This window comes from Lampetra fluviatilis, chromosome 3 (genome assembly GCF_964198595.1).
Source record: "Lampetra fluviatilis chromosome 3, kcLamFluv1.1, whole genome shotgun sequence".
NCBI lineage: Eukaryota > Metazoa > Chordata > Hyperoartia > Petromyzontiformes > Petromyzontidae > Lampetra > Lampetra fluviatilis.
This window is the reverse complement of record NC_136277.1, coordinates 29,875,586-29,903,199: the sequence shown is the minus strand read 5'-3', so window position 1 is coordinate 29,903,199 and position 27,614 is coordinate 29,875,586. Positions and strand designations below refer to the sequence as shown.

The 27,614-nt window shown below is 45.4% G+C and overlaps 1 protein-coding gene across 1 annotated transcript; it reads right to left on the bottom strand.

The window, feature by feature from the left end:
• Positions 1 to 10,053: 10,053 nt before the first annotated feature.
• SLC39A1 (solute carrier family 39 member 1) lies at positions 10,054 to 23,950 on the bottom strand. Its single transcript, XM_078879736.1, has 4 exons — positions 23,791 to 23,950; positions 15,512 to 15,642; positions 12,036 to 12,710; positions 10,054 to 11,399 (listed from the first exon to the last, which is right to left on the bottom strand). Exons 1-4 carry the CDS (start codon positions 23,918 to 23,920, stop codon positions 11,253 to 11,255), a joined length of 1,083 nt encoding a protein of 360 aa, XP_078735862.1. The 5' UTR covers positions 23,921 to 23,950; the 3' UTR covers positions 10,054 to 11,252.
• Positions 23,951 to 27,614: the final 3,664 nt, after the last annotated feature.

Here is a 27,614-nt window from a genome sequence, read left to right as displayed (position 1 = left end):
AGTATGAATCCTTACAGTCACGAAAACTTCAAATCTAGAAACGTTACTATTGGCTTTCGCGACCAATATCATCCATAATACATGGGGTTTTTGGGGGGGGGGTTAGATCACGTAAATATATAAATGTGTCGTTAAACCCCGCCACCACCCGTGTGCTGTAGTAGCAACGAATTGGCATGTTCTGTTTACGTGACAAACCTCACTAATTGGGCTGTGTTGGGTGGTGGCGGGGTTAACGACACATTTATATGAGAATATGTTTCCCCCTTTTTTCTGGCAACAAAACAGGTGTTGAGATGTTAAGACAACAATCTGAAACCTTTTACAAGGAATCATGTCTGCATTAACCACAATACTTGTGGTCAGAATGCAAAAAAAGTACTCTGATAACATATGCATTGTCTTTTAAACTGATTGGTCCACACCAGAGACAGCTTTCTTTTGAGCCTATTCCCAAACGGTGTTAGATCAGAGGACGCCAAAATACGCTGCAACTAGGCTCAAAAGAAAGCTGTCTCTGGTGTGGATCAATCTGTTTCAAGGACAATGCATATATTATCAGAGTAGGGTTTTTGTTTGTATTTGACTACAAGCATTGTAGTTAATGCAGACATGGTTCCTTGTAAAAGGTTTCAGTTTGGTGTTTTAACATCTCAACACCTGTTTTATTGCCAGAAAAAAGGGAAAACCGATTCTCATATTTTGGTACTGGCAAAGGAGATCCCATGATGAACCATTTAAATATTTACGCGATCTAACCCTAAAAAACCTATATAATGAACAATGTTGATGCCTACCTGTTAACCCCTTATCAGTGCCTACCTTTTTACAGACCAATCCAGATCTTATTGGGTCTTGCCGCATTGAGGTGGTTTCACCCATATGTCCCATCAAGGTCCCTAAGCTCTAGTGATGCAGAGCTTCTCCGTATTGCCAAGGTCGAGGTTTCAGTCTCAGGGTGACCGAGATTTTTCCCAAGTAGCCCCCAGGCTATGGAACGCTCTTCTACGAGATATCAGAGGGATATCTGAGCCTGTGGAATTTTTTGTTAAAATGCGCCTTAAACCCTATTTATACGCTTCCGCTTATTCAACTTTTAGTTCATTTAGTGAATGATTCTTAACATATTTATAATATTTTGATTTAAAGCTTTCGTGACGGCAGGGATTCATATTCTTGGTTCTTTCGGTAAAGTCACGTAGAAGGGAAATAATAAAATAATAAATATATAATAATAAAATTATAATTGCTATTTTATTATTTCCCTTCTACGTGACTTTACCGAAAGAACCAAGAATATATATTTATAATATAATTCTTTTTATGCTGAGTGTCTGCTGCTGCTGTGTCCTGTACAGCGCTTTGAGATCATTGATGAAAAGCGCTTTGAATATGTAATTTTTTTTTGTTATTACTCCTTGCCCTTAGAAATCTCAACGTTCATCTTACAAAGTCCCATCACAAGGGAAACACAGAAACAAATAGACAAAAAATGTTTGTCCGTATTGAAACGGCTGTACGCCGTGTGGACATTAACTCAATATCCCTGTACAAGAATACGGGGTAAACCGTATAGGCTGACAGATATGTTGATGGAATGCACGATTACGCTTGCATTTAGTTGTTTATCGTCTGCTTACGGCCCGGAGATAGTGGTGGAAATGTTACGTGTCTAATGGGAACGAGTATATTGTATAGAACGAGGGTTCTTTTAATTTCTACAAAGTGGTAATAATTGTATCGACCGAAGGGGGGTGATTGGGTTGGTTCACTCCATAACTGGGATTTGTATTCATTCTGTCAGTAATTACAACTATGATATATCACCATTATATAAGAATATATTAACAAATGCAATGTAGTGGAACAAAGGAAAATAATGGCATACGAAATTTAAATAAATAACGATAGATCATGCACACGATACTACAGTACAATAATACAATGTGTAACAGAGGTCACTCACAACGGCCCCAAATGTCACGAGCCGCCACTGAGTGCCCATATACACCTTAATAATAAAATATAAATGGGTTTAAAGTTCGTGTTAGGGCTCGGGCCAGAACTCATACCCATCAGGCAATAACATGTTGGCCTCTGCGAGATAGTAATGCATCATAGAGGGCAAAGTCTTCTTTTATAACTTTACATCGCCGTTTAGTTCACGCATGAAATTTCAATCGTCATGAAAAATCATCACATTGCGTTGTCATAATTGATCAATATTGTCGATTCACAATTAGAATTACAGTAGTTCAAATCATGGGATTGTCTCGGCCCATCATGCTTTGAGTCGATAAAAAAAGTAAGTACCACTTCATGGGAAGCTACCAGTGGTGGGCCAAAAGCAGTGATTCATTGCAAGGCCAGTGGGCTAATGGCGTCCCCTGGTGGCCTTTAGTTGGGCCCCTGATGTACCGGCCTGCGACAATACACAAAATAACGTGAAAACACCCCACCCCATCATGTGTCAAACCCAATGGTTTAAAATGGTGGCCCTCACACACTGATGTCTTATCAGCGAAAGCACCCCCCCCCCTCTGTAAATTAGTGCAGAACCACTGGCCATAATGAGAATGTGGAATTTCACCAATCGCTCAGTGATGTGAAGAGCCACCGTCACCATGCGTCTTGAGTAAAGCGACACCGACACTTCTGGGAGGGACACGTGGTCAGCGAGCAACCCCCCCCCCGCCTGTCAGCCCCCCCCCCGCCTGTCAGCCCCCCCCCCCGCCTGTCAGCCCCCCCCCCGCCTGTCAGCCCCCCCCCCCCGCCTGTCAGCCCCCCCCCCGCCTGTCAGCCCCCCCCCCCGCCTGTCAGCCCCCCCCCCCGCCTGTCAGCCCCCCCCCCCCCGTCATCCCCGCCCACGTATACATAGCCACTCCCACCCAAACACTGGTGCTGCTCACACAGTGAGTGGCATCACTGCTCCATCTTCTTAGGTTTTTTTTCGGTAAAGTCACGTAGAAAGTAAAATAAAATAAAAACAAAAATCACGACGTTTCGGAGGCAACACAAGTCTCCGTCATCAGGTGGGACCGTCACAGCCAGATTAGCTGTATCAAGTGAGGCAATGATTCAAGATGTAATCCCTTAAAAGCGAGTTGAGGGGGGAGGGAGAGGGAGGGAGGAGCTCATCAGACTATGGTAGCCAATGAAAGGAACGTATCGGGAGGGAGGGGGGGCGAGGCCAAAAGGGTGGGCGCTTGGGCACAAGCGCTTCCACGTCCATCGCCCACCCTTTTGGCCTCGCCCCCCCTCCCTCCCGATACGTTCCTTTCATTGGCTACCATAGTCTGATGAGCTCCCCCCTCCCTCTCCCTCCCCCCTCAACTCGCTTTTAAGGGATTACATCTTGAATCATTGCCTCACTTGATACAGCTAATCTGGCTGTGACGGTCCCACCTGATGACGGAGACTTGTGTTGCCTCCGAAACGTCGTGATTTTTGTTTTTATTTTATTTTACTTTCTACGTGACTTTACCGAAAAAAAACCTAAGAAGATGATTCCTTGCAGTCACGAAAGCTTCAAATCTAGAATCACTGCTCCATTTAGCTCCGCCTGATACTCAAGTAGCCCCCCCCCCGTCCTTTTCTCGTGTGTCATGAGTTGAGAATATGAGGGCAGAACATTTTAAATTGGACAACAGAGACCAGTGTTTCCCAAACATGGAACCAACCTCGTCAAATCGGGACGTTCAGCAGCCTTTGAGTGGAGATGTTCCGACTTTGAATGGAATGTACAACAGCTGCCCCTGTACCAGACCTGCATTTAATCAAGTACAGTAATTGTAATTCGACGGCCACAAGCCAGATCCACGTTTGTGGCCATCTCCCATTGCCTCCGGGTCTGCCATTATCCCTATCCGTTCCAAACCTCCATGGACCCAACTGTTGGTCTAGGTCAGGGGTCGGCAACCAAAATAACAAGAAGAGCCATTTCTTTCCAATTCGGTACAAAATTCAGTATTTCAAGAGCCGCAATGCATCTATGTACATACGTACATATCGTCAAGAAGCAGCCCGTAAAGAGCCGCATGCGGCTCCGGAGCCGTAGGTTGCCGACCCCTGGTCTAGGTGTTCATTAACATACAATATTAAACCCTGACTGCAGGGGGATGGGGTAATCATGGTGTTATGGATGACTCAGCATTCATGCATTGTACACGCTGGATGAGGGTATGACCACGCCGTGCTGGGCATGTGGGGGAGTGGGCGACTGCACACTGGTCAGTATGAGTTGGGGAACGGAGTTTTAAAACTATATTTTTAGCAGGTAAGGCCCACTGAGTTATATAGCTCTGTTTAAGAAGCCACATGGCTATCACAAATGATAGCTCAACAAAGTGGCTTATCATAATTGGTTTTTTACCCTTTTATCTGGCAACAAAACTGACACCTTTTTTACAAGGAGTCATGTTTGCATTGACCACAATACCTGCAGTCGGAATGCAAACAAAAAACACAACTCTGATAATGTATGCACTGTCCTTGAAAGTGCGCCTTTTGGCGTCATCTGGTCCAACACCATGTGAGACTAGGCTCTAAGGAAAGCTGTCTCGGGTGTGGACCAATCAATTTCAAGGACAGTGCATACATTATCAGAGTTGTGGTTTTTGTTTGCATTCCGACTGCAGGTATTGTGGTCAATGCAAATATGACTCCTTGTAAAAAAAGGTGTCAGTTTTGTTGCCAGATAAAAGGGTAAAAAAACAATTATCATATTTTGCTACTGGCAAAGGAGGTTCCAATTGTGAAAGTGGCTTATCGTGTGGACATATATAGCAGCCAAATACTCTGAAGGCATGTTTTATTCTAAAACTGGAGGGAAAAACCGGAGCACCCAGAGAAAAATCCACGAGACCAGAGAGAATATGCAAACTCCTAATATAGAGCAGCAGGCGTTAGGGTCAGGATCGAACCCACGACCTCCTGCATACCAGGCGAGATAGTTAACATCTCCTAGCCACCGAGTGTAGGGAGTCCCAGGAGGGGTGCAGACATCACTCGCCACTGATGTCATCCAGGAATCAAAGATTGCTGGGTCCATAGTGCAGTGCACTAACAAGAGGGTCACTACTCCTCCCAGGATTCCTAATAATGTAGTACTGTACTGTGATACTAATTATAATACATACATATGATACACCACCTTTCACAAGTTGTCCCAAGATGCTTGCGTGTAATAAAAGTACACACCTGTAAAACAGCAACTGCTAATTTAGCAAATTAATTGTGAGAAGGGAGGAAACGTAAATGTCTAAAAATAAAATTATCTGGGGGGTGAAGCGAATCCGATATACTTCAAACTAAATAATTTTCTGTGACCAATTGTCAATTAGATTCCACCTTACACATACTTTGTAAAGCATTTAATTGTAAAGCATTCATGTACACCGTACGGTATTGATAATATGCTTTAACATTGTAGCACTGAGGTTATTGATTGTGCTTTAAGCACTAGCGTCTTTGCCCATTCTAGGACGGAAGCTGTAATATTTACGAAAAAATTGAGCAGAGTATGGCAGTGAATCTTGCACGAAAGTATGTCATCAAACACCTCACTTCATGTCATTGTAGCACTGTATATAACGGATCTTTAATGTGTTCAAATTCACTGCACTGATATTTTATTTTCTTCTGCTTTCGGTAGCTGGGGTTTAAATAAATTGGAATTCGATACAATATCTGTATCTGGAAAATCGCCGAGAAATGTCTATTTTACCATAATGTAGCATAAACTAGACTTACCTTTTGTCTCGACTGCTGAAAAAATAAATAAAGACACCAAATCCACTTTGTTGCTGCGTATAATTATTTTTTAGATTCACTTTCAATAAAGAAACGTCAAACTTAAAGCGAATTGGAGAAACAATTTGTATTTCCGCTCGACCTGCGTGAGTGTAAAAATCCACCAGCTCATGAATATTAATGACAGGGGGGGGGAGGGGTGCGGCATGTGGAGTGACGTCACGCGCATTACACACAAACAAATATTCTTGGCTCGTTATAGTAGTAATTTCATAATTCTGCATTATGTAAGTGTGATCAAAGAGAACATACACGAACTCAAGGCGACTTGCACAGGACCACAGATCCCACAAGAGAAGACGATGGCCTGGTGGTCGAGACAAACATCGATTTAAAGCTTTCGTGACTGCAGGGATTCATCTTCTTGGTTCTTTCGGTAAAGTCACGTAGAAGGGAAATCATAAAATAATAAAAATAAAACATAATAAAATAATTCTATTTAAAAATAAAACATAATAAAATTATTCTATTTATTATGTTACATTTTTATTATTTTATTATTTCCCTTCTACGTGACTTTACCGAAAGAACCAAGAAGATGAGACAAACATAATTAGAATCCGCATCTTTATTTATACTCAAAGAATCCGATGAACTATGAAGCTCTTTTTCACAGATGTCCAGTAGGGGCGGGTCAGAAAGTTACAACAATACAAAACCACGATATGTGTACAAAGTATTGTATCGGAAAGGTAAGCAAATCACTAAAAAAACTAAAACTAATCTTTTATTTTATTTTACCAGGTGAAGCCTACGTAGCTAACAGCTTATTTTTCAGATGCAACATGGCCACGAATGACAGCTCAACGAAGTGGCTTATCATGTGGAAATGTATAGTGACAGCTTGGAAATCCCGTAATCGATGAAGTCCGATAGGGTTGATGATCATAATATTTCCAAATAATTTTCTCATCTTTCCCTTGCAAAAAAACATGGTCTAAAATGTTCTCTCAACTGGTTTAAATCAAGGACATTAGTCAATTATGTGCCATCAGGTCATGGGATGTTGACCTCAGGCAACCTAGTGCCGTGCCGCAATTGTGCTGATGGGGATTTAAAATAAGACCGCTCACGTAACTGGCGCACAACCTGCCATGAGATCATTTCCGATAACCATTTGCGAGCCTTCTTGGAATTACGGTAATGCCCTCATTAATCATGTCATGTGGGAGTCGCGGGCTTGGAGCAGAATGGAAGGGGGCAATTTGGAAGCAAGTACTTCTCCCACGTGGAAAAACATTCATAACCACCCCCCCCCCCACGCATTCTGACTGCCCCCAAGTGGAATTGTGTGGGTTCTGTGGTGGGGTGGGAGATACACCCAGAGCATAGCCGCAAAGTGGTATGCTCGCAGGGAAATTCGTTGATTTTAATTCAATAGGACGTTCGTTGATGTCGCCTGGTGGCCAATGCCTATATGGCACTTTGGCAAGCGCTGTGCCAATAATTATCAACGGACATTACCATCGCTTAACCGCAAGAGGGCACAAACGTCTTTTTAGTCTTTGGAATATTGTAACTGCTTTGTTTATTCAAATGACCCGCAATTCTTAATGCAGACGAGATTGGCAGTTGCCAAGGTGTCAAATGCCGATTACCAAATAACCAGCAATGTCAGAATTCTGAAGCCAAGCAGGCGGAGCCTGGAGAGTGTTTATATGGGTGACCACCATGCAGTGTTCTTCATTGCAAGGCCCGCAGGCCACTGATAGCCTTTAGTTCGGCCCCCGATAATGCACAAATGTGTAAACGCCCCATCATGCTGTCAAACCAGATGGTTTCAAATGTGTGGCGGCCCTCATACTGATGACTCATCGGCAAAAAGTCTCACACCCCTCAAAATTCGTGACAAACACTGACATAACAGGTGTGGTCAGCTGCAGTGGAATTGTTTTGTCAACAGATGGCAATGCAGCAAAGCCCATTGTTGTATTGTACATCTATGCTTCCCGCCTTTACCAATCCGCATTTCCCAGCGGGTATGAATTATGGTCAAATAAATCCCCATGATCCGCAAGGCGTGCGTTAGAGCCTCATCTAGCATTAGACTGACAAAAGGCCTGTACGTGTCCACCAATGCGAATGCGATTTGCAGTGGGCATGTGCCTTTTGAAATTAAGGCCGATTAAAAGTTGACAAGATAAAAATGGGAAGTTGTGAAATTTAGTGTAAACATTTGGAATTTGCACAAAACCAGTGACGCATGTCACAGCTGGCAAGCATGGTTGTCCACATGCTGTGCGTGGGAAAACGGAACGATTCTGTGCACAAAGCTTCCTTTCCAGATTTCTTAACTCTTGTACGGTAGTCTCTGTAAGTCCCGTTCCTCCATACCTCCAGTTCTACACACACATTCGTATTTCCGGTTGTCTTCTCTCTATGCGTTGGGAAATAAAAATTGATGCAGAGTCACGTGCATGCAACACGAGGCAACTTTTGCACTCATAAAAGCTGTACTCGTACGTATCTATCAAGCCTAAATTGAACTATTTATCTTTTTAAATCCTTTATATTAAGTTCACTTGCTTGCTTGCTTAGGACCGTGCAAATCTTTCGGTCGTTTTTTAACCCACTTCCCGGGATCCAATCGAGCTGACATTTTGCACACAGACTCGTTGTGCGTGACAATGAATTTTCGTGAAATTTTTTTTCCAAAATTTTACACTGTTTAGGGAAATTTTTTTAAATATTTATTTACCAATTGGTTAATACTGGCACACAATCATCTGACCCATAGGTGGCAGCCATCTCAAGCCAGAGGACGAGAGGACTCTAGCCGCCCCGATGCCACGCATATAAAGGATTTATAGTGAAAAACTTTGTTTTTACGGGTTAATTTTTTTACCAGTTAAGGCCCACGGAGTTATATGGCTCTTTTTTCAGAAGCGACCTGACCGCAAATGATAGCCCAATGAAGTGGCTTATCGTGTAGAAATTGATAGCAGCCCAATACTCAAAAGGCATGTTTCTAAATGTGGAGCGGAAAACCGGAGGACTCGGAGAAAAATCCACACGACCACAATTACACAGGCATTAGGGTCGGGATCGAACCCATGTCCCCTGTATACAAGGCGAGGTTGTTAACATATGCCAATATGGCGCCACAATTCACTGCTGGATAACGGCCGTTTCATGGCACGTGAGTCGCAAAAGGTTATTTGACCATTCGTCACCACAATGGCCAGTATTGGTTGAAGCATAAGACGTTCTGATCGGCCCCCCACTGAGCCACACGCCAACCTGTGTGCGTATGGTGGTCACCCATCCAAGTACTATCCAGGCTTAACACCTGCTTGGCTTTTGAGCTTTGATAACACCGGGTGCATCCTTGGCGATCTGGTCACAGGCCCCAAAAAAGTGCACACGCTTCTGGCAATAAATTTGAGACGGTAAGATAGGCAAACAAGTGATAAGGCAGAACCACTCGGTGTAATTCTGCAATGATTACTGTATTATATGATACAGACTACTTCCCTGTCCTACGAATGTGGAAACTAAGCAGTCAAATGTTCAAAAGACCACGGAGATTGTACTTGCTTCTGCATTATAAACATTCAATTCTTATATTAAGGGGTTGTAAAACAAAACAGTAGCAACTTATGGATGCTTTTAAATTATTAGTGTCTTTTAGCAGCTCCAAAACTTCTGCATCTGTTTAACTTGCAAACATTACACTCGTTACTGTTACGTTTATCTTAACTTTCAATTGACATTTGAAAACTACCTGCCATTTGCCACACATGTATACATTACGCAATTATTCACAACATACGATATTAGCTACAGACCTGTATCAATCCACTGCTGGATGATGGCCTCCCCACGTCGGTCATGGGTGTTGTGTGACCATACTTCACCGCAATGGTCGTAGGTTGGTTTAACAGGTACCCAATTACTCGCCACTGATATTAGCCGTGGTCACGAATTGAATACCTGTAGCTGCTGCTCTACCACGAATAACATATAGTTGTATATCTTCAATGACTATATTTTTTGAATATTGTCACAATATTGCAGTGGAGAAAAAACAAACCTTTTGGTGATATAATTTGTTTGCTATTCTGGCGAATACACAATACATCATTTAAGCACGACTTATTTTTTAAGAAACACTGTAGATGAAAAACATTAGATTATTACACAGTAATTGTTTTAACTAAAAGGGCAGTTTTAGTTTATGATGTTGGTAACACATTTACGCTCAATGGTATGCTTTTACACCACTGAAAACAGTTCCTAAAATGTGATATACTTCATGTAAATGGTATGGGATGGAGTCGTATAACTTTTCAGAGTCAGAATAGGGAGTTTTGGATTATGGGTGGAACAATTCACCATACCTGTAGATTCTCTGGTATGGGATAGAATCCTATAACTTTGTTTTGGAATAGGAAAGTTATGATTACGGGTGGAACAATGCATCATCCTTGTTGATTCTATTGTCACGGTTTATGTCCATGATTATATTCAACAAATCGATTCTTCAGTATTTAAACAGTGCAAGTAAAATATACGTAGCACCCGGAGTGACGCAAGCCCATTACATACATTCAGACTAACCCATACATTCTTACACACGCAACTTGATGCATGTGTTGCGAGCGTAAAAATGTACTTTTATTTGAAGCATCCTTCCTATTTACGAAACGAAACATTTGGGAAACATAACAGAACACGTGACACGCGAAAACATTGCACTTACGCCGAAGCAGCGTCCGTTTCAACTACCGATCAAAGCCATTTCATTAAGACCAATTAATAGATGATGGCTATCAAAATACTTTTTTCACTTTCAAGCAGTCTCAGAATAATGAGATGTGTGGCAATCGTGTACGTGTCACGTTGTTGTTGTTTGTGCAAGCCAGATTATAGTACAGCGTATGCTGTACTTTGGAACGTGTATTAATACACCAATGCAATTACACGCGATTCACTCTTTTATCTTGAATCAATTTACCTTACAACGGATAACCTCTATACACCGGGCTAAAGAGCAGTGGCGTAGCTATCGAGTGTACAGGCGGTGCGACTGCACAGGGGGTCCCACGGGTCAAAGACGGGGGCCCAGCCACCAGGCTACAGAGAGAGGAAATTGAAAAGGGACCGTGGCCCATGCCAACCGCATTGCGCCACTGCGCGAGCGTCTGTAAGTAAAGTCCAACAGAGTTAAGCGTTACAACAGGCGGTGTTAACTGCATAAAACAACGCACCGGGGGTTTCGTTTATTTTGGTGCAACAAAGGATAGCATTGCAGTACCACCCACGACCCATGTGACGAGGTGGCGGCAGTGGAGAATGTGAACGGGCAGAGAGGGGAGTAGATGGAGGAGGAGAGGGCAAGGGATCAGTGACGATGCAAGGGAACCAGGCAAGTATCCCCGACGGTGCAGCGGCAGAGCCTTGGCCTTCTCGTAGAGAGAGGCCCGGCGGGAAGATTTTCTTCAGGTAGTGGCGAAGAGCGTCACGGTGATGACGGAAAAGCCAACGAGAAGGCACACGGCGCGCAGCAGCCGGCAGTGCTGGCTGTTGAGCTCATGTGGCAAGATTTCCAGGAAGGTGACGTACAGAAAGGTTCCTGTCGCAAGGCCCTGGCAACACACACAAGATGCAAACACGCAGTTACACACGAGCAAAGATCTTCCTCTTGACATGCGCAAGTGATTGGGCCAAGAAGCGCTGTTGCAGATTTTGAGATCATCCGGTATGCCTCACAGTTGTGATGGTGATAATAATGCGTTGGTGACCAGCATGATTACATACAAAAAAAAGTGTTACTACTTTTCCAATCCACTGCTGAAGGCTCCCCCCCCCCCCCTCCACTCCAGGTAGATCATGCGTGTTTGTTTGTTTGACCATACTTCGCCCACCTGGTCAGTGCGGGTTGCTGAAGATGAGGAACATAGACGTAGAAATGCAGGACTAGTTCAGATATCGCGTTTGCCCGATGTTAGCCATTGCCGGGAATCCAAGTCGCCGGGTTTCATGCCACAGCATGCCAACCACCACACCACCGCTCCCCCGCATGCATGATCGTGCAATCACTACTCGCACTATGACAGTAGCCAACATAATAGTGCGCTCACTGATAACACTACAAAGGTAGCCAACATGCCCAAACAAGCACCGAAAATAGACGACAGTGGCCACTGACAACGCCACGACAGGCTCGGCCGACGGCGATCGCACGTCGGCGCACACGACCGGCCGCGCGTGATCTAGCGCACCTGGAGCACGGCGCGGGGCATGTGGCTCTCGGCGAGCGCCGGCGAGTCGAGCAGCGCGATGCCGACGGTGACCCCGACGGGCGACGTGAGCGCGAAGCCGAGCAGCGCGGCGAACGACGTCTGGCGGCCCAGGCGCGCCTGCACGAGGCGCACGCACAGGCCCGACGCCACGGCGCACTTGTGCACCGCGACGGCGGCGCACAGCCCCACCAGGCCGGCCAGGGATGCCCCCGGTAGGCCGGGCTGCTGCAGCCCCACGGCCAGCCCCTCGAGCACCGAGTGCAGCGCCAGCGAGATGAGCAGGCCCCACGCGCGCACCGCCGAGTGGGAGCTGCGGTCCACGTGAAGGTGGGCGGCCACCTCCGCGTCCTCGGCGGGCGCGCCGGGGCCCCCCGAGGCCCAGCGGCCCGGTTCCGGGTCGGCGGCGGCAGACTTCGACGCGGTGGGCGGGTGCAGAATGACGGCCTTGACGTGCGGGGATTCTGGGGCGGGCGACGAGCTCGCGGGGGAGAGGAGCGCCCGTGTCTCCGAGCTGCTGCTCCTTGATGACGCCGCCGCCGCCGCCGCCACTGGCAAGGTCATCGTGCGGCCGTGCAAGGAAAGCACGGCTTGCTCCAGCAGCATCACCGCAAAGAAGCCGACGGATAGGATAAACTCGGCCAGCGGGAAAGCAGTCTGCGGAATCAAATGGCGGTGTTAAAAGCACGCACCGCGATTCAGAACGGGGGGGCACCCTTCACCTGGCGCAGCGGGAATGACTTCCAATGTCACTTACCGATGGCAGAGTAATGACAATTATCAGAATCGCAATAGAACGGGAAATCAGGATGATTGCGAAGTGAAGGGTTGCTTATGGATGTCTCGCTCGCCTATCCGAGGTCATGACCAGCCATGATCTATCCACGGCTGCAAGAAAGTCTGCCGAAGCCGCCGCAATCTCTTATGTTACTGCGATGTAACAGTTCATCAAGTTCCTGCGCACGAGTTCATTAACTTATTCTATCTCCGGAACCGACATCTTTTTGGCCGTGTTGCCTCCTTTGGCTGCCGATTATTAATTGGCCTCGGCCACCAGCGATTATCCCTTCGAGAGACACATCCTGTCCTATGCCCAATTAATTTTCTTACCAGTCGATAATTTGTCTTCGACTTGTGCATGTTCCTCTAATCCATGTGCTAATCTTTCTCTCAGTTTAATTCCGATCACGTGTTCCTGCGTGCTCTTTTGCTCTCCATACTATTCAGGGGGACACGGACATCCGCAAATGAGCAACGTACATCAACAAAAACCATGACCCGTAATGTACAAGGCCAGCTTCATCATGACTAGGTCCTGCTAACGGTACGATCGCCAAAGCCAGTGTAGATGTACCTGCATTCATGAGTGTACTGTTATTTGAAAACATTTATTTGAACAGATGCTGCATTCAGATGCAGACGTGCCTCAAGTTTCCAATAACTCGGGTCGACTGCGCAAACAGTACGAATGCCAAATGGGCATGAAGTGCTCCTTGTCCAGCCTTCCAAGGCCATGTGGCATACTTATGAACCGAATTTTGCGAATCGCTCAAAAACCAAGCTACATTGCAGACGATTACATTTTAACATGCAAAAGTATGCTTTGTTTTGTTAACGAGAGCCTCTATTGCACAAAGAATGGCATGTAAGTTTAGTGCGCTGCAACAGTAGTATCTTGAGAGCAAGAAGCTAACATTCCCATCGTAATGCATACCATGACTGCGTACGCACAAAGCCATCGCGTGAGCTTGACATTTGTACTTTTTCGCAGGCATGTGACAGGCGGTTCGGTTAAGAAGTCTCATGACCAGCAGTCCCGCACCACTACCCCATGGCCCCCTTAAAAAGAAAGACACAGACACGTAACGCTGTTGATGCGGACTCGATGCGTGTGGGAGTGCAGTATTCGAAAGCAGCGAGGACTAATTTGTCACGCACTCTATGTCTCTACAATCTGCCCTCTGTGTTGGAGCACAAAACGTTACTTGACTCAAAGAATTTTAGTTGCACTGTGCACTGCACCCCACGCCAACATTGGTCAGGTCGTGCACCGGCCACTTCTTTGGACGAAATAAATCCACTCATTTCATGACACGAATGCCCTCACCCCATAGCAGGCTTACCCTAGTCATGGGTGGTGGCAGTAGATGTGCGAAGCGTTCTAAATTAAACTATGAACTCAAATCTATTCATTTTACCAGGTAAGGTTCACCGAGTTATATAGCTCTTCTTCAGAAGTGACCTGGCCACAAATGATACCTTAACGAAGTGGCTTATCACGTGGACATTTATAGCAGCCAAACACTCCAAACGCCTGTTTCTAAGCGTGGAAGGAAAAAACGGAACACCCGGATAAAAATCCACACGACCACGGAAAAAAAGGCAAACTCCAAAAATATACAGCAGGCGTCAGGGTCGGGATCGAACTCGCAACCTCCTGTATACCAGGCGAGGTAGTTAACATCTCACCACCGTAGCACCCCACAATCACGATGCCTTGCTGATCTCGTCAAGGAGCATAAACCATCGTGCAAACTCCGGTCATCCTCGCAGCAGGGGATTATGGCTGGCCATCAAACATCGACGGTCAACGCATCGCGCGATCTCAGGTGCACTCTTGCTTTCCGATATCAGGAAGCCACTGGAGCTATGCACTTTTAAATCCTGAGATTGAAAGCGCATTTCCTTAGAACTGCTTTTGGTGTTTAGTTTGTTGTCCTTCCCCCGCACCTCCTATTGGCACGGTTGGCTACGTACTGTGCGAAAGAAACTCAACGTACATGCATACTTCGAAGGTCAAGCGGTTGGTGAAACTCCTGCAGCTGCGTGGTCGCTCGGTGGTCAGGAGATGGCGGAAGAGAACGTGGATTGTGGATTCAAACTAGGCAGAAGTTTTTCTTTCCTAACCCTGGTTTCCTCTGTCCACGCACACCGTCCCAATGCAGGACGCTCCCTGGAAAAAGTCTGAAGCGTCAGTAAGACTTTTCTGCAATTTATGTTGTCTATGTATGTCTGTTGAACTTCTTTCACACCCTACATAGCCAACCGTGCTAATCCGAGATGTGAGCATTTTTACTATTTGTATTATTAAAACAGCACATCGTGAATCATTCATTAACATTGGCTCCTACAATGATGATGGTGATGGTGAGAGCGATACATGGAATAAAACGTGTGAAAATCGATTACTTATCATTTCTGGAATTTACCTGCAAATGACATCCGAATTATACGAAATACACAAAACCAAGCAAGCGAGACAGTAACAACGATAAACAATACAAATGAGACTGTCAAAAAAAACGAGACGCACGAAAAATTAATCAAGCCAAATCAAACCGAGATCATGAACCTTGGCAATTCCTCGAGTCGATGGGGACGCCAGAGTGAATCGTTAATGTGTTCAAAGTGTGCGCGCGTGCGTATTTGTACGCGCGCGTGCGTGTTTGTACACGCACCGTGGCGCGCAGGTCGGAGAGGGCTTCCTGCATGCTGGCCAGGTAGTCGGGCAGCAGGTCCAGCAGGCACGTGGCGAGGAAGACGCCGGCCGTAGTGCTGCTCAGCAGCTGGAAGAGGCGGCTTCGAAGGCCTGCCAGGAAAATCGTCGCCATTTGTGTCACAACCGTAGGATCCAGCATGGAATGGGAATGTTCAACTGTAGAAAATGCATTCATATACCAATGTGATTGAACACGAGTTTGTTATTTTGTCTCTATAGCAAAGATTTTTTTTTGGGTTAGATCACGTAAATATGTGTCATTAAACTTGCCACCACCTGACACAGCCAATTAAGTAAGGTTTGTCACGTAAAATAAAACATGCCAATTTGTTACTAGTTCAGCACACTGGTTATGTTGCAGAGTAAACTCACGACGTTTTCCAATTCGAGCGTCACGTTTCGCCGGCGATTACAACCAGCCCTCGTCAGGCGATGAGCCAGAATTGTCAAAGAAATCCACTGCACGAAAGAGGACCGCAATCGAAGAGGTAAAATGGTGCAGTGGGGTAGCAGTCAGAGGTCGCAAACGGGTTTTGATTCCTTACCCGTACCCGGCCGCACCAGGGTCGCAAATGGGTACCCATACCCGGCCGGGTACGGGTACCCGTTCCCTACCCGTACCCGTACCCTACCCGAAATGAGTGACAAACGGTTACTCACCAGTGACTCACGGCCTACCCGTACCCGTACCCGGCCGCACCAGGGTACCCGGCCGGGTATGGGTTGCCGGGTATCGGGTAGGGTACGGGTATCGGGTACCCGGTTGCGACCTCTGGTAGCAGTTGGGTGTGCAAGGGGGGTGGGCAACTGCAAATTGGGACCAGCCATGGCTGGACGAGGTCAGCCACCAGGCTACAAAAAGAGGGGGGCAAATTAGACAGAGGCCTCCATATCATTCCCTGCACCAGGGCCAATGCCAACCACGTTAACCCCACGATGAGTATGAAGACGGAAATTGTTATGAAAGCAAACCTACAAGCGTGGAAGTGGCTAGGTTGGGCATGAGCTGGTGGTACCAGCGAGGGCTCATGTTTGATTCTGGGTGTCGTCCATCCGTGATGAACCCAGGATCACGAACGTAGTGAGTGGATGGCCTCAGTCTGGTCATCAATGACTGCTTACAATTTTTTTTTCTTAATTTTGGTTTTGGTCTTAATTTGGCTCATTCCAGATGAAGAATGAAAAACGTCTATTTTGTTATCAGAGAGCAATGGGGAAAAAATCAACGGTTGTATTGTTGCTCTATGCTTCCACATCTATGCTTCCCACCTTCACAAACCACATGAGCCAGCGTTGTGAAGTCCTTATCCAACAGTGAATTGATAAAAAGGCTTGACATGTAAGGATGCAATGTTGATGGCCTAACGAAGTGTCAATATACGTCGTTCACTCATGTGATCTTCCCAGAACCTTTCCAAAACACAAGATGGTGCCTTGTGAGCTGCGAGAATCCCACATGGGAACGTTATCTCATGATGTGAGATTGTAATTGGGGAGAATAGCGAAAAAAAAATATGCAAAAACTGATCACAAGCGGCATGAGAGAAATCACAATTGGGAAATAATATTGGGGGGAACTTTTGAAACAACGTAGATGTCCTCGCGGGGCGAACAAAGTCACGTATTCCCAGAAGCGTATTGTTGCAATTTCAGCTAACGCCACATTTCACGTGAACAGTGAGACAGCGAGTCGTTGTGTGTCAAAACTGCCTTGGCGCATCCGAAATAAAAGCAATAGTTAAAAGAGGAAGGTCCAGTCACATTGGACACCGACACAAGAGACTGTTACCACACGGGCTGCGGAGCTATTCGCGGAAATATAAGAGCAATGTGAACATGATCTGTTGTATGTATGTTTATAGGAAATTAGATTGTGTATTACTCTCCGTCTCGTGTGCAAACGACTCGCAATTAAAAAATTCCAAAGATATTAACGGCACAAGGAACTAAAGAATAGTATCTAGCTTCCGGGAACCGTTGCTGTAACATAAGGGTGGGTAACCTTTTATTTACTGTTGGTTGCATTAGACTCTAAAACACCATTGGCGGGCCACACATTGGTTAACACTAATCGTATATAATGCTAGGACTCTTTGCATTGAACGTGTGCTCAAAACTATGCGAAAGACAACGGGCTACAGAGTGTAATAAATTAGACACACAGTGTTGCCCGGTCGAAAATGTTACACTCAAGTACCCGATAAGTGCAGCTACGATGTTTGCAGTGACGGTGTAAATACTGCCTTCAGGCTCTTTTTAAGTGGTTGGCCTCACGTGGCCGACGGCCAGATGAAAATAAGTTGTGGGCCATAGATTCCACGTTGCTGGAGTATCGGATGGAGACCAGATATTGGAGCTGCACAATTTGACTTTTTGACACCAAAGGGTAGTTATGATGACCAGGTTGTAATTGAAGCTACAATAACATTTGAAAAAAAAACATAAATTCTCATATTAATTCTTCAAAGGTCTACATTTGAATGTCATACTGTATCCTCGGTCTATTTGACAGTCCCAATGTTACAGGTGCACAGCACGTGTACTGATGTCATATTTAAGACAGGTCAACATTGCGAATGAGGGTTCCTTAATCCTGTGTAAACCCGCACCGTCCTGCACAGCACACCTCCAGACAATCTCAGTCCCAATACGGCATACCCATGGCAATTAAACCCATGTCCCTGGATTGTACGGTTACCATAACGATGACAGGCAGCTTTACTCTCATGGAAGCGTTGATCCCAGTCGCTAAAATAACTGTCAGTCATTACTGCCTAAAAATGCCACCTACCTTTCATCAAGGTGGGTGTCCCTACGACATGATCTTAGCACTCGCCACAAATCCTGCCACCTGGTTTACAAGTGTGCGCAACTGCGCCTAGCTTCTTATTCACGTAAGCTACGATCGATCCGCTGCTGTATGAAGGTCTCGCCAAGCTATCGCCATGTATCACGTTGCCGAAATGCTGCAATCCATCTGGATCCTGAGCTCGAGCCGTTTCCAGTGCCCCATCCCTGTGGTGGATGTCCTCCCGGGTACATTCCCTGCTTTGGCTGCCACTTCAGTGGTTGTCACGACCATCATACTTCTAGCAACGCGTCCTGCCAAAGCCCACTAACTTTCTCAACAGTCAATACGATGCAATTCAACTTGCAAACGTTCCCTGATCCATGAATTTCCCTCCCTGGTCTCTCGGTGTTAATTACAAGCGTACACCTTTCCCTGATTAGTTGAACACCCCTTTTCAGCTGTCGCTCCATTTTCTTTGCCAATGTCCATGTCTATGAGCCATATGTTACAGCAGGTAATACGGAATGATATTTGCACGTTGGTACGAATTGTTTATTCCGGAGTAATGGTGGGAACAGCTATCACAAATACTATATGGACATTTACAATGTCCCGTACAAATGATGCGTTCCCTGTTTTTGGATTGATAAAAAATATATCTTAAAACCAGGCCTTGATATGAATTTCAGATGATCCAGTTTTTTTTTTTAATAATCCGAAAGTATGTTGTCACAGGAAGCAGCGTCACGTCACACAACTTGCGTGCTATTCCACTTTTGTTTGCGCGATGAAAATGTTGAATTGCAATATAATGCGAACGATCTGAAAATAAAATATATATCTGAAATCGACTTTAAAAGCCTCAAATCCGAAATTATCAGTTTATACGCTCTTCCTACATGTACCCGTTGAGCACTGGACACAGTAAACCCATGTGCCGCGCAGCTGAATGGGTTCACTGACCTCAGCACGTGCCTCCCCACATGCGCGCAGATTAAACCCGAATCCTCAGCGTCTCCCAGTCACCATGACTACGAATCCAAGCGACCTCCCTTGTGGGTCAAGCTCGAAAAAAACACGTGGCGTTCACTCACGTCTAACTATATCATCGTGCCATCAACAATAAGTGGGCCCGCTTTTGTGTCTCCTTAGACAATGAATCTCATCTTTGTAAGGACCACGCGAGGATGGATCAGAATGGGACAGTTTCTGGGAAGTGGGACATGGAATTGGCGGAGGGTTTAATTGGGGAAAAAGGTAAGAAAATGGGACGACGAGGTGAAAGACGGTTAGGGGAGGTGAGCAAATAAGGGGATTGGATTGATGAAGAGAAGCAGACAGAGAACCTTCTGGAAGGTTCTAAAAGAAACGGGGTGAGGGGGGGGCGATAAAAAGGGTGGTGTGGCAAGACCACGGGGTCTTTGGCGGCGGAGCTTCTTACGAGTTTCGATTTAAAGCTTTCGTGACTACAGGGATTCATCGTCTTGGTTCTTTCGGTAAAGTCACGTAGACGGGAAATAATAAAGTAATAAAAATAAAACATAATAATGAGAATTGTATTTTATTATGTTTCATTTTTATTATTTTATTATTTCCCTTCTACGTGACTTTACCGAAAGAACCAAGAAGACTTCCTACGAGTGTTAGTTATTTACTGTGAGGAGCAGTAGTGTCGAAGTTAGTAGTTCACTGCCCTACGAACCCGGCGACCAGAGCTCGATTCCCACTCACGACCAACACCAGTGACAAATATCTGAACCGGTCCTGGGCCTCCGCTACCTAGGTCGACTCAGCCTCAAATGAGTACCTGTTGCGGTGTGTAAACATCACCACTGGGGAGACAAAGGCGGATGGGCATGGTGCTGGCCACTCACCACCCCACCCCCCCGTGCCAAACAGCACGCGGTATAACCTAAAATTCTAGATTTGAAGATTTCGTGACGGCAAAGAATCATACTCTTTGGTTTTTTCGGTAAAGTCACGTAGGTAAAAAATAAAATAAATGAAAACAACTAAATTAGATCACGACGTTTCGGGCGCAACACAAGCGTCCGTCATCAGGTGGGAAAGCATGGCCTACTGCTGATGCAGACTGTTTTAAAGCTGCATCAGCAGTAGGCCATGAGTATAACCTAAAATCACATCATTGCAGAGCCGTATAGCACAAACGTGAAACAATACAGTAAACACAAGTGGTGTACTTACTTTGTTTACCCCGTAATAGCTCAACAGAATCTTGTGACCTCTCCAGAGGGTCATGCTTTTAGGGAGGTTTGGTCAACTCGGTAAAACAACAAAAATGTTGCCTTTGGGAGTGAACTGGAGTGGCCAGAGAAACGTGCACATTAGAGACAAATAACACCCGCCTGCTGTCTGCACACAGTGCTTGTGAAGAACCCTGCGCCGCTACCTCCTCAAGGCATCTTGTCACACTGCATTCAGGCATCTCACACACACTTGTGTGGGACCCCAACTAATTAAGATTACAGGTGTGTACAGTACCACCATGTGCGGCAAAGCACACACGCGTCAATTATTTGGTGACTGCGTTGGCAGTGGTGCACGATTTTCTTTGAAGATGGGCCATTGCTTGAAACGTCGCCCATCATACGCTTCCTCTGAAAGCCTTTTTGACGAATGTGTTGAGTTTCGTGTCGCGAATGTGTAAAGCACTGCGTTATGAACCCAGCAACTCGAGTTTAATTCCCCGCCATGGCTGACATCTGTAGCAAGTCATAGCCCTGTCTGTCCCAGCCTTCCACTTCAACCCACGCCGAACAGCGTGGTGAAGTATGGTCAAGAAATCTACATTATTACCTATTTTTATTTTACCAGGTAAGACACAATAAATCACTCCCTTCCCTGTGAAACAGAAAGAAGACACCTGGCAACCATGACACAGCAGCAGCAGGTGTGCCACGGGTCAAGCGAGTGGGAACATCCTGGATGGGCAGAGGGGGTGGGGGTACAGGTTGATTCTCAAACAAAGAAGAAAAAATTAACCCGTAAAAACAAAGTTTTTCACTCTAAATCCTTTATATGCGTGGCGGCTAGAGTCCTCTCGTCCTCTGGCTTGAGATGGCTGGCACCTATTGGTCAGATGATTGTCTGCCAGCATTAAGCAATTGGTAATTAAAAATTTAAATTTTTTTCCCTAAACAGTGTAAAATTTTGGAAACATTGTTTCACTAAAATTAATTGTCACGCACAACGAGTCTGTGTGGAAAATGTCAGCTCGATTGGGTCACGGGAAGTGGGTTAAAAAACGACCGAAAGATTTGCACGGTCGTAAGCAAGCAAGCAAGCACGCAAGCAAGCAAGCGAACTTAATATAAAGGATTTAAAAAGCATGCATATGCATAGCTTTTGTGAATCACTTTCCAAAATACATACTGCATTAAATTCGTAACAATTTCACCCAGGGTCAAAAGGCTTATTCGAGAAACGCTGGATTTATTTTAGCACCAGGTTTTTGGCAACTATTTTTTGTCAATTTGGCCAGTTAACTATTGAAATAGTCCGTAAGAGTACCACGACTATAAACTAACATTCCCTGGTGTACTGTATTTATATTTGATCATCTTGACAAGGGTTAGCATGGTCCCCTTCTACAGACGGACGGACAGACAAATGGACCGAGCGAATGCATTCATCTTAGACGGAAAGTGTTCAAAGAGTAAACGAAAAAGAAAATGTCCAGCCGTGAGTGACGCAGCACTCGGGCCAGGGCAGGCAGAAGGGGCCTCGCAACTTTAATGGGGGCCTGTCTAGAGAGACAAGCAGAGGAGACCAGGGGAGGAACGATTGAGAAAACAATGTCTTGTTTACAAGGCAGACCTGGAACACACAAAATATAGCACAGAAATTAAACCCACGACCAAAGAGAAGAACAAATGTAAAGTGAAATGCGGCAAATTGATAATTTAGATACATTTCTAATTCCGATATAACTCGATGAAACCCTTGTGATCATATTGTTCGAGTAAAGAATCCAATGGGTGTGCACAGCCCTTTAAGTCAACGCACGACGGCCACCCCACACGAAGCAGATTGTTGGGGTTGTTTGACCATGCTTCTCCACGCTGATCAGTGCAGGTTGGTTGGTGATGCCAGAGATCACAGACGCGGGAACACGCAAGTACAGTACAACGATGGATAATCTCTACACTGCCCTGTAATGAGCACACCAGATAACAAAAGACCCGCAGCAGCCGCCGATGATAATAATTTGGCGTGCCTCGTGGTCACCCATCAATAGGACTATCCAGTCTGAACCGTGCGTGGATTTCCAATACCTAAAGGAGAACGAGACCTAAACGAGATCGGGCACAACATCCCTGTTGATGTGGTAATAGAGCCTTGCGCGGAAACACCTCCACGGTGGCAAGATGTTAACTACCTCGCCAGGTATAGAGAGAGAAGGATCTTGAGTTCGATCCCGACCCTGGCGCCTGCTGTATATTTGGAGTTTTTCTCCGGGTCCTCAGATTTTCCCCCTCCCCATTTAGAAACATGCGTTTAGAGTATTTGGCTGCTATTACATTTCCACGTGATAAGCCACTTTGTTGAGCTATCATTTGTGGCCAGGGCGCTTCTGAAAGAGCTATACAGCTCAGTGCACCTTACCTGATCAAATAAAACAGTTTACAGTTTAGTTTAAATAAATTAGCTAACACAGCATCCGTATTGACACATGCGGTCCAAACGACATGGGCACAATGCAACAGTTTAACACGTAGGCTTTCGCGACCAATATTATTCACATTGCAACAGTTGGAATCCACTGCCTTACTTGTGACACTTAAGTTCGCCCGACTTCTAACACATGTGGAACACAAATGAACAAGATTGCATGATGATGTTAACAAACTTCAGATATTACAGCAAAGACCCATCTTTTGCGGCCACGGCCGTACAACAATTGTACGAAAATGGGAGGATGAAAGTTTTGTTGGTTAGAGACAAACGCTTAAAACCCGTGGTCAATCCACTGCTGGATGAGGGCCTCCCCGCAGTTCCGTCGCAATCTCTCACGGGTCGTGACAATGACTTTTCCACAAGCCGAGCAAATGTGCCCGATCACTGCTTTGTGGATGTTACTCCAAAAATCCTTCAATCTTGGACCACGGGAGACGGTGCCATCGTTCACTCGCAGCAACGTGTCCTGCCCAAGTCCACTTCAAATTTTACTGGGAAGCTACCGGGATCTATCCACTTTTAAAAATCATCTCAGATTGAAAACGAATTTCTTTAGCGCCGATTGTTTTTGTTGTGTATTTAGTTTGTTGTCCATCCACCCCACCATTTCCACCTCGATTAGCACGGTTAGCTACGTATGTTTCGAAGTAAGAAGTTCAGCATACAAGTACACATGCGGTAGAACAAATGTTGAGACGGACGGTTAAATAAAAACACTGGGTGCCATGTGAGAGTTAACTTGTTTTTACCGTGCTCCAGTTGTCCTCCCGACGCGCTGGAAGAAGACCTGACGAACTTGAGCGGTAGCAGGCCAAATAGCAGCGTCAAGAAGAACAGGAGCGCCAAGAAGATGACCTTAACCTCCAAATAGTGCTCCATCTCCAGGATCAAGACGGACGACCCGTCAAAGTTCAGCGAGGAGGTCGGCACGACAACTTCAAACTCGAACTCGCGGATTGTGGCTGGTGAATGAATGACTGTGGGCTTCTGCCCAATTACTCCTTCCTTATGCAATGTACGATTGTTAACGATAATAGTAACCTATTAACGAACTATACACTCTGCCCCAATTAATTAAAATCTGATAATCAGAATTCCATTGCGGTACGGTCGTTATAAATGCAGAAACAGGACATATTTCGGTACGTTCACTGGAGGCGTTTGCTACAAATGGAATTCCAAGACTCATAAATAAACGAGTGGCTGTGAGAATATTATTTTAAAATGCGTACCGGATACAATTCATCCCAGAGCTTACGGTTACAAGTATCACAACATAAATGGATTAGAACGGCAGGTACAAATTGGTACCCCTTTTAGCTGTTAAAGTGTCGTGTCGGCGTGTGTGCGTTTCCCCAGTTAATAACCGGCGTTAATGTAATAGTATTTATATTATTTACCAATGAATGACCTAACTAGGATTATTATACGTAAGCACTAATATGCATTGTGCATGCATGTGTTACACGTGTATTGTGCGTATTCCGTACTCTGCGTGCATTCCATGTACTGCGTAATGCGTGTACACTTTGTGTAAACTGTGTATCCTGCAGTGTGTGCAGTGGACATACACTTTGTGTAAACTATGTATATGCCGTTGCACTCCCGTGTACACTATCGCATTAAGCTGCGTGCATATATCCGTGCAAAATGCACACAGCACCTTAAACACACTCCGCGTGTAAGCTGCGTGTTACACACAGAAGAGTACTCTGCGTGTGTTGTTAAACGGCACCTATCAACACGCTTGCGGCGTATATATCTCAATGTTTAGAGACTAACTTCGCGTGTAACGTAACATCAACGCAGCCCACTTCAAAACGTTATCGTGCAGCTGCGCTACTACCCCCCCCCCTACGTCCTTTTAAATGCGAGGAGGGGGGTGGGGGGGGGCTCAAATCCGGACCCCGCCCAGCGCGCGCCGCCAAATAAACAACGCGCGGCTCCCCCGCGCATGCGCGAGAGCCGCTCGCGACTGAAGAGTCATAAGCTTATCCGTAACCCGGTTTCCGGTAACGGTCCGTAAACCCGAATTTTCCGTAAGTCGGAAACTGAACGATTCTCTCCCCCCCCACCCCGAAATCAAAGATGGATTCCATTTACCTTAATCATAGGGACGCTCAAGCGATGCGTGAGGCGGCTGTTTTAGTACCCCACCGCGCTGTACTACTTGCGCTCACGTAACTAACGCAAACATTTCCGCATGTTGAATTTTTACATGAGCGTTTCCGTAAGGTCTGATGTCCGTTAGTCGGATCTTCCGCAACCCGGGGACTCTGTCCAGGGACTACCTCCACTTACGAAAACAATTCGACTTACGAACTTTCATAGATATGAACAAACCTGGTTTCCCGTATGTCCAGTTGCCTGTTCGGACAGAGAGTCGTAAGTTCAACTGCACGCACAATAGATGGCGGTGGTGGCACCCACATCAATAGAACATGAAGAAGCAATGACGTCCACATCTGCTGAACATGAAGAACCAGTGGCATCTACATCTACAGGAGATTATACAATTTCGAATGCCTTTCCCCGTGTTTAGTGCACACGCCGTACAACATGTTTGGAATCGACAGGAGTGAAGTTGGACTTTCGAAGAGACCTCTGGAACCGAACTCGTTCGTAAGTAGAGGAGTCACTGTATTTATTAATAGTGGAGTCATCCGATGACCTATAAACTCTTTTCCCCCCCTGACAGATATCCAATAGAGGCAGATCAGAACGTTACAACAAACAATATAAAAACACGATAGGAGTGCAAAGTATAGGAAAGTTAAACAAATAACTTTAAAAAAATAGGTTTCGTGCACAGAACTACTGTATTAATGATTAATCGATTTCATATCACAGATTCATCAAACGTTCTTCCTGTTGTTGAGACCTGACCAGTGTGGTTTAGTTCTATATTTGAAGCTTTCGTGACTGCAAGGATTCATATTCTTAAGTTGTTTTCGGTAAAGTCACGTAGGTAAAAAATTACAATTAAAATTAATAAAAGTAAAATTAAAATAAAATTAAAATCACGACGTTTCGGAGGCAACACAAGCCTCCGTCTTCAGGTGGAACCGTCACAGCAGGATAGCAGTATCAAGTAAGAGAAATTCCAAGAAAACAGTCCTTGTATATATAGTGTGGTTTAGGTTAATGCGGCTTAGCAGCAGCAGCAGCAGAATTACAGTACAATATTTATTAGCTGCATTAATTATATTCTGCTTGCTCACAAAGCCACCACGTGGACCCCGCAGCAAGTCAACAGCCTCTCCAACAGAATCAGAATATTTATACTGCAGGAGGAATCCGATGAGCGATAAAGCTCTTTTTCACAGATGCTCAGTCAAAACCAGTCCAGCACGGCTGGTCGGGCCCTCTCAGCAGTTATCCAGGCTCACATTAAATGCTTGGCTTAGTCAGATCTTACGAAACTCTTGTTACGCGTTAAACCATCGTTACGAGTTTAGGGGCCGTCCATAAATGACGTCACGCACCTGGTTGGGGTGGGGTCAGACATTTGTGACGATGTGTGACGAGTGGGGGTTTGAGAAATTTGACGTCACATCAAAATGCGAAACTTTAAATAAATGTAGACAACACGTTCCACTTAATTAAATATACTTTTTAATGAATGTTTTCTCCTACAACATCAGAGTACAGCGCCACATTAAATACGCACTACAATGACAATAGTTTAAAGCGATTTGAAGCGTGTTTTATTTTAAAAATGGAATTATGGTTTTTGGGGGGGGGGGCAGAGCTTTGTGACGTAATATTTGAGGGGGGGTCTGACTTTTTGTGACGCCGTGCGAAGAGGGGGGGAGTCAAAATCGTCAAAAAATCGCGTGACGTCATTTATGACAGTTATGTTCTGGTGAGTGTCCTTCTCGTGGTGAGTGTAGTAGTGGTGATTGTCTATCTGTTTGTGTGTTTCTCTTGTGATGGAACTTTGTAGGATGAACTTTGACATTTATAAGGGCACGGGGTGACCAATGAGATCTCTGAATTGGTCTGTAGGAAGGTGGGGAACTGCATTCCGATCGTCATCTCTGTATTATTAATTGTTGTGACATCCTGACCTGCCCCTCCTGGATATCTGGGAGAGAGATAGAGAAAAAAAGAGATGTATATCATTCCACCAGTATTAAATAAAATGATTCTGTACTCTTTGGATCGTTTTGTAAAGTCACGCAGCTATAAAATAAAATAAATCACGACGTTTCGGGCGCAAAACAAGCGTCCGTCATCAGGTGAGAAATAAAACCTGACGACGGACGTTTGTGTTGCGCCCGAAACGTCGTCATTTATTTTATTTTACACCTACGTGACTTTACCGAAATAACCAAAGACTATGGATTCCTGCAGTCAAATAAAAAATAATTCTAATTCTGAACAAACAACACGCGCTCGGCCACCTCCCATGTTACAAAAGAGTCGCGGGTGCGCATGCGCGCCAGGGCGAAGCGACGTGAATTTATCGGGGTGCGGGGACCGCATTTGGCGGATGACGTCATTTCTGCCAGGCTGGAAGCGGGTCACGTGCCCCCCCTCCTCCAGCCCCGCCCCTCGCCCCACCTCCCCT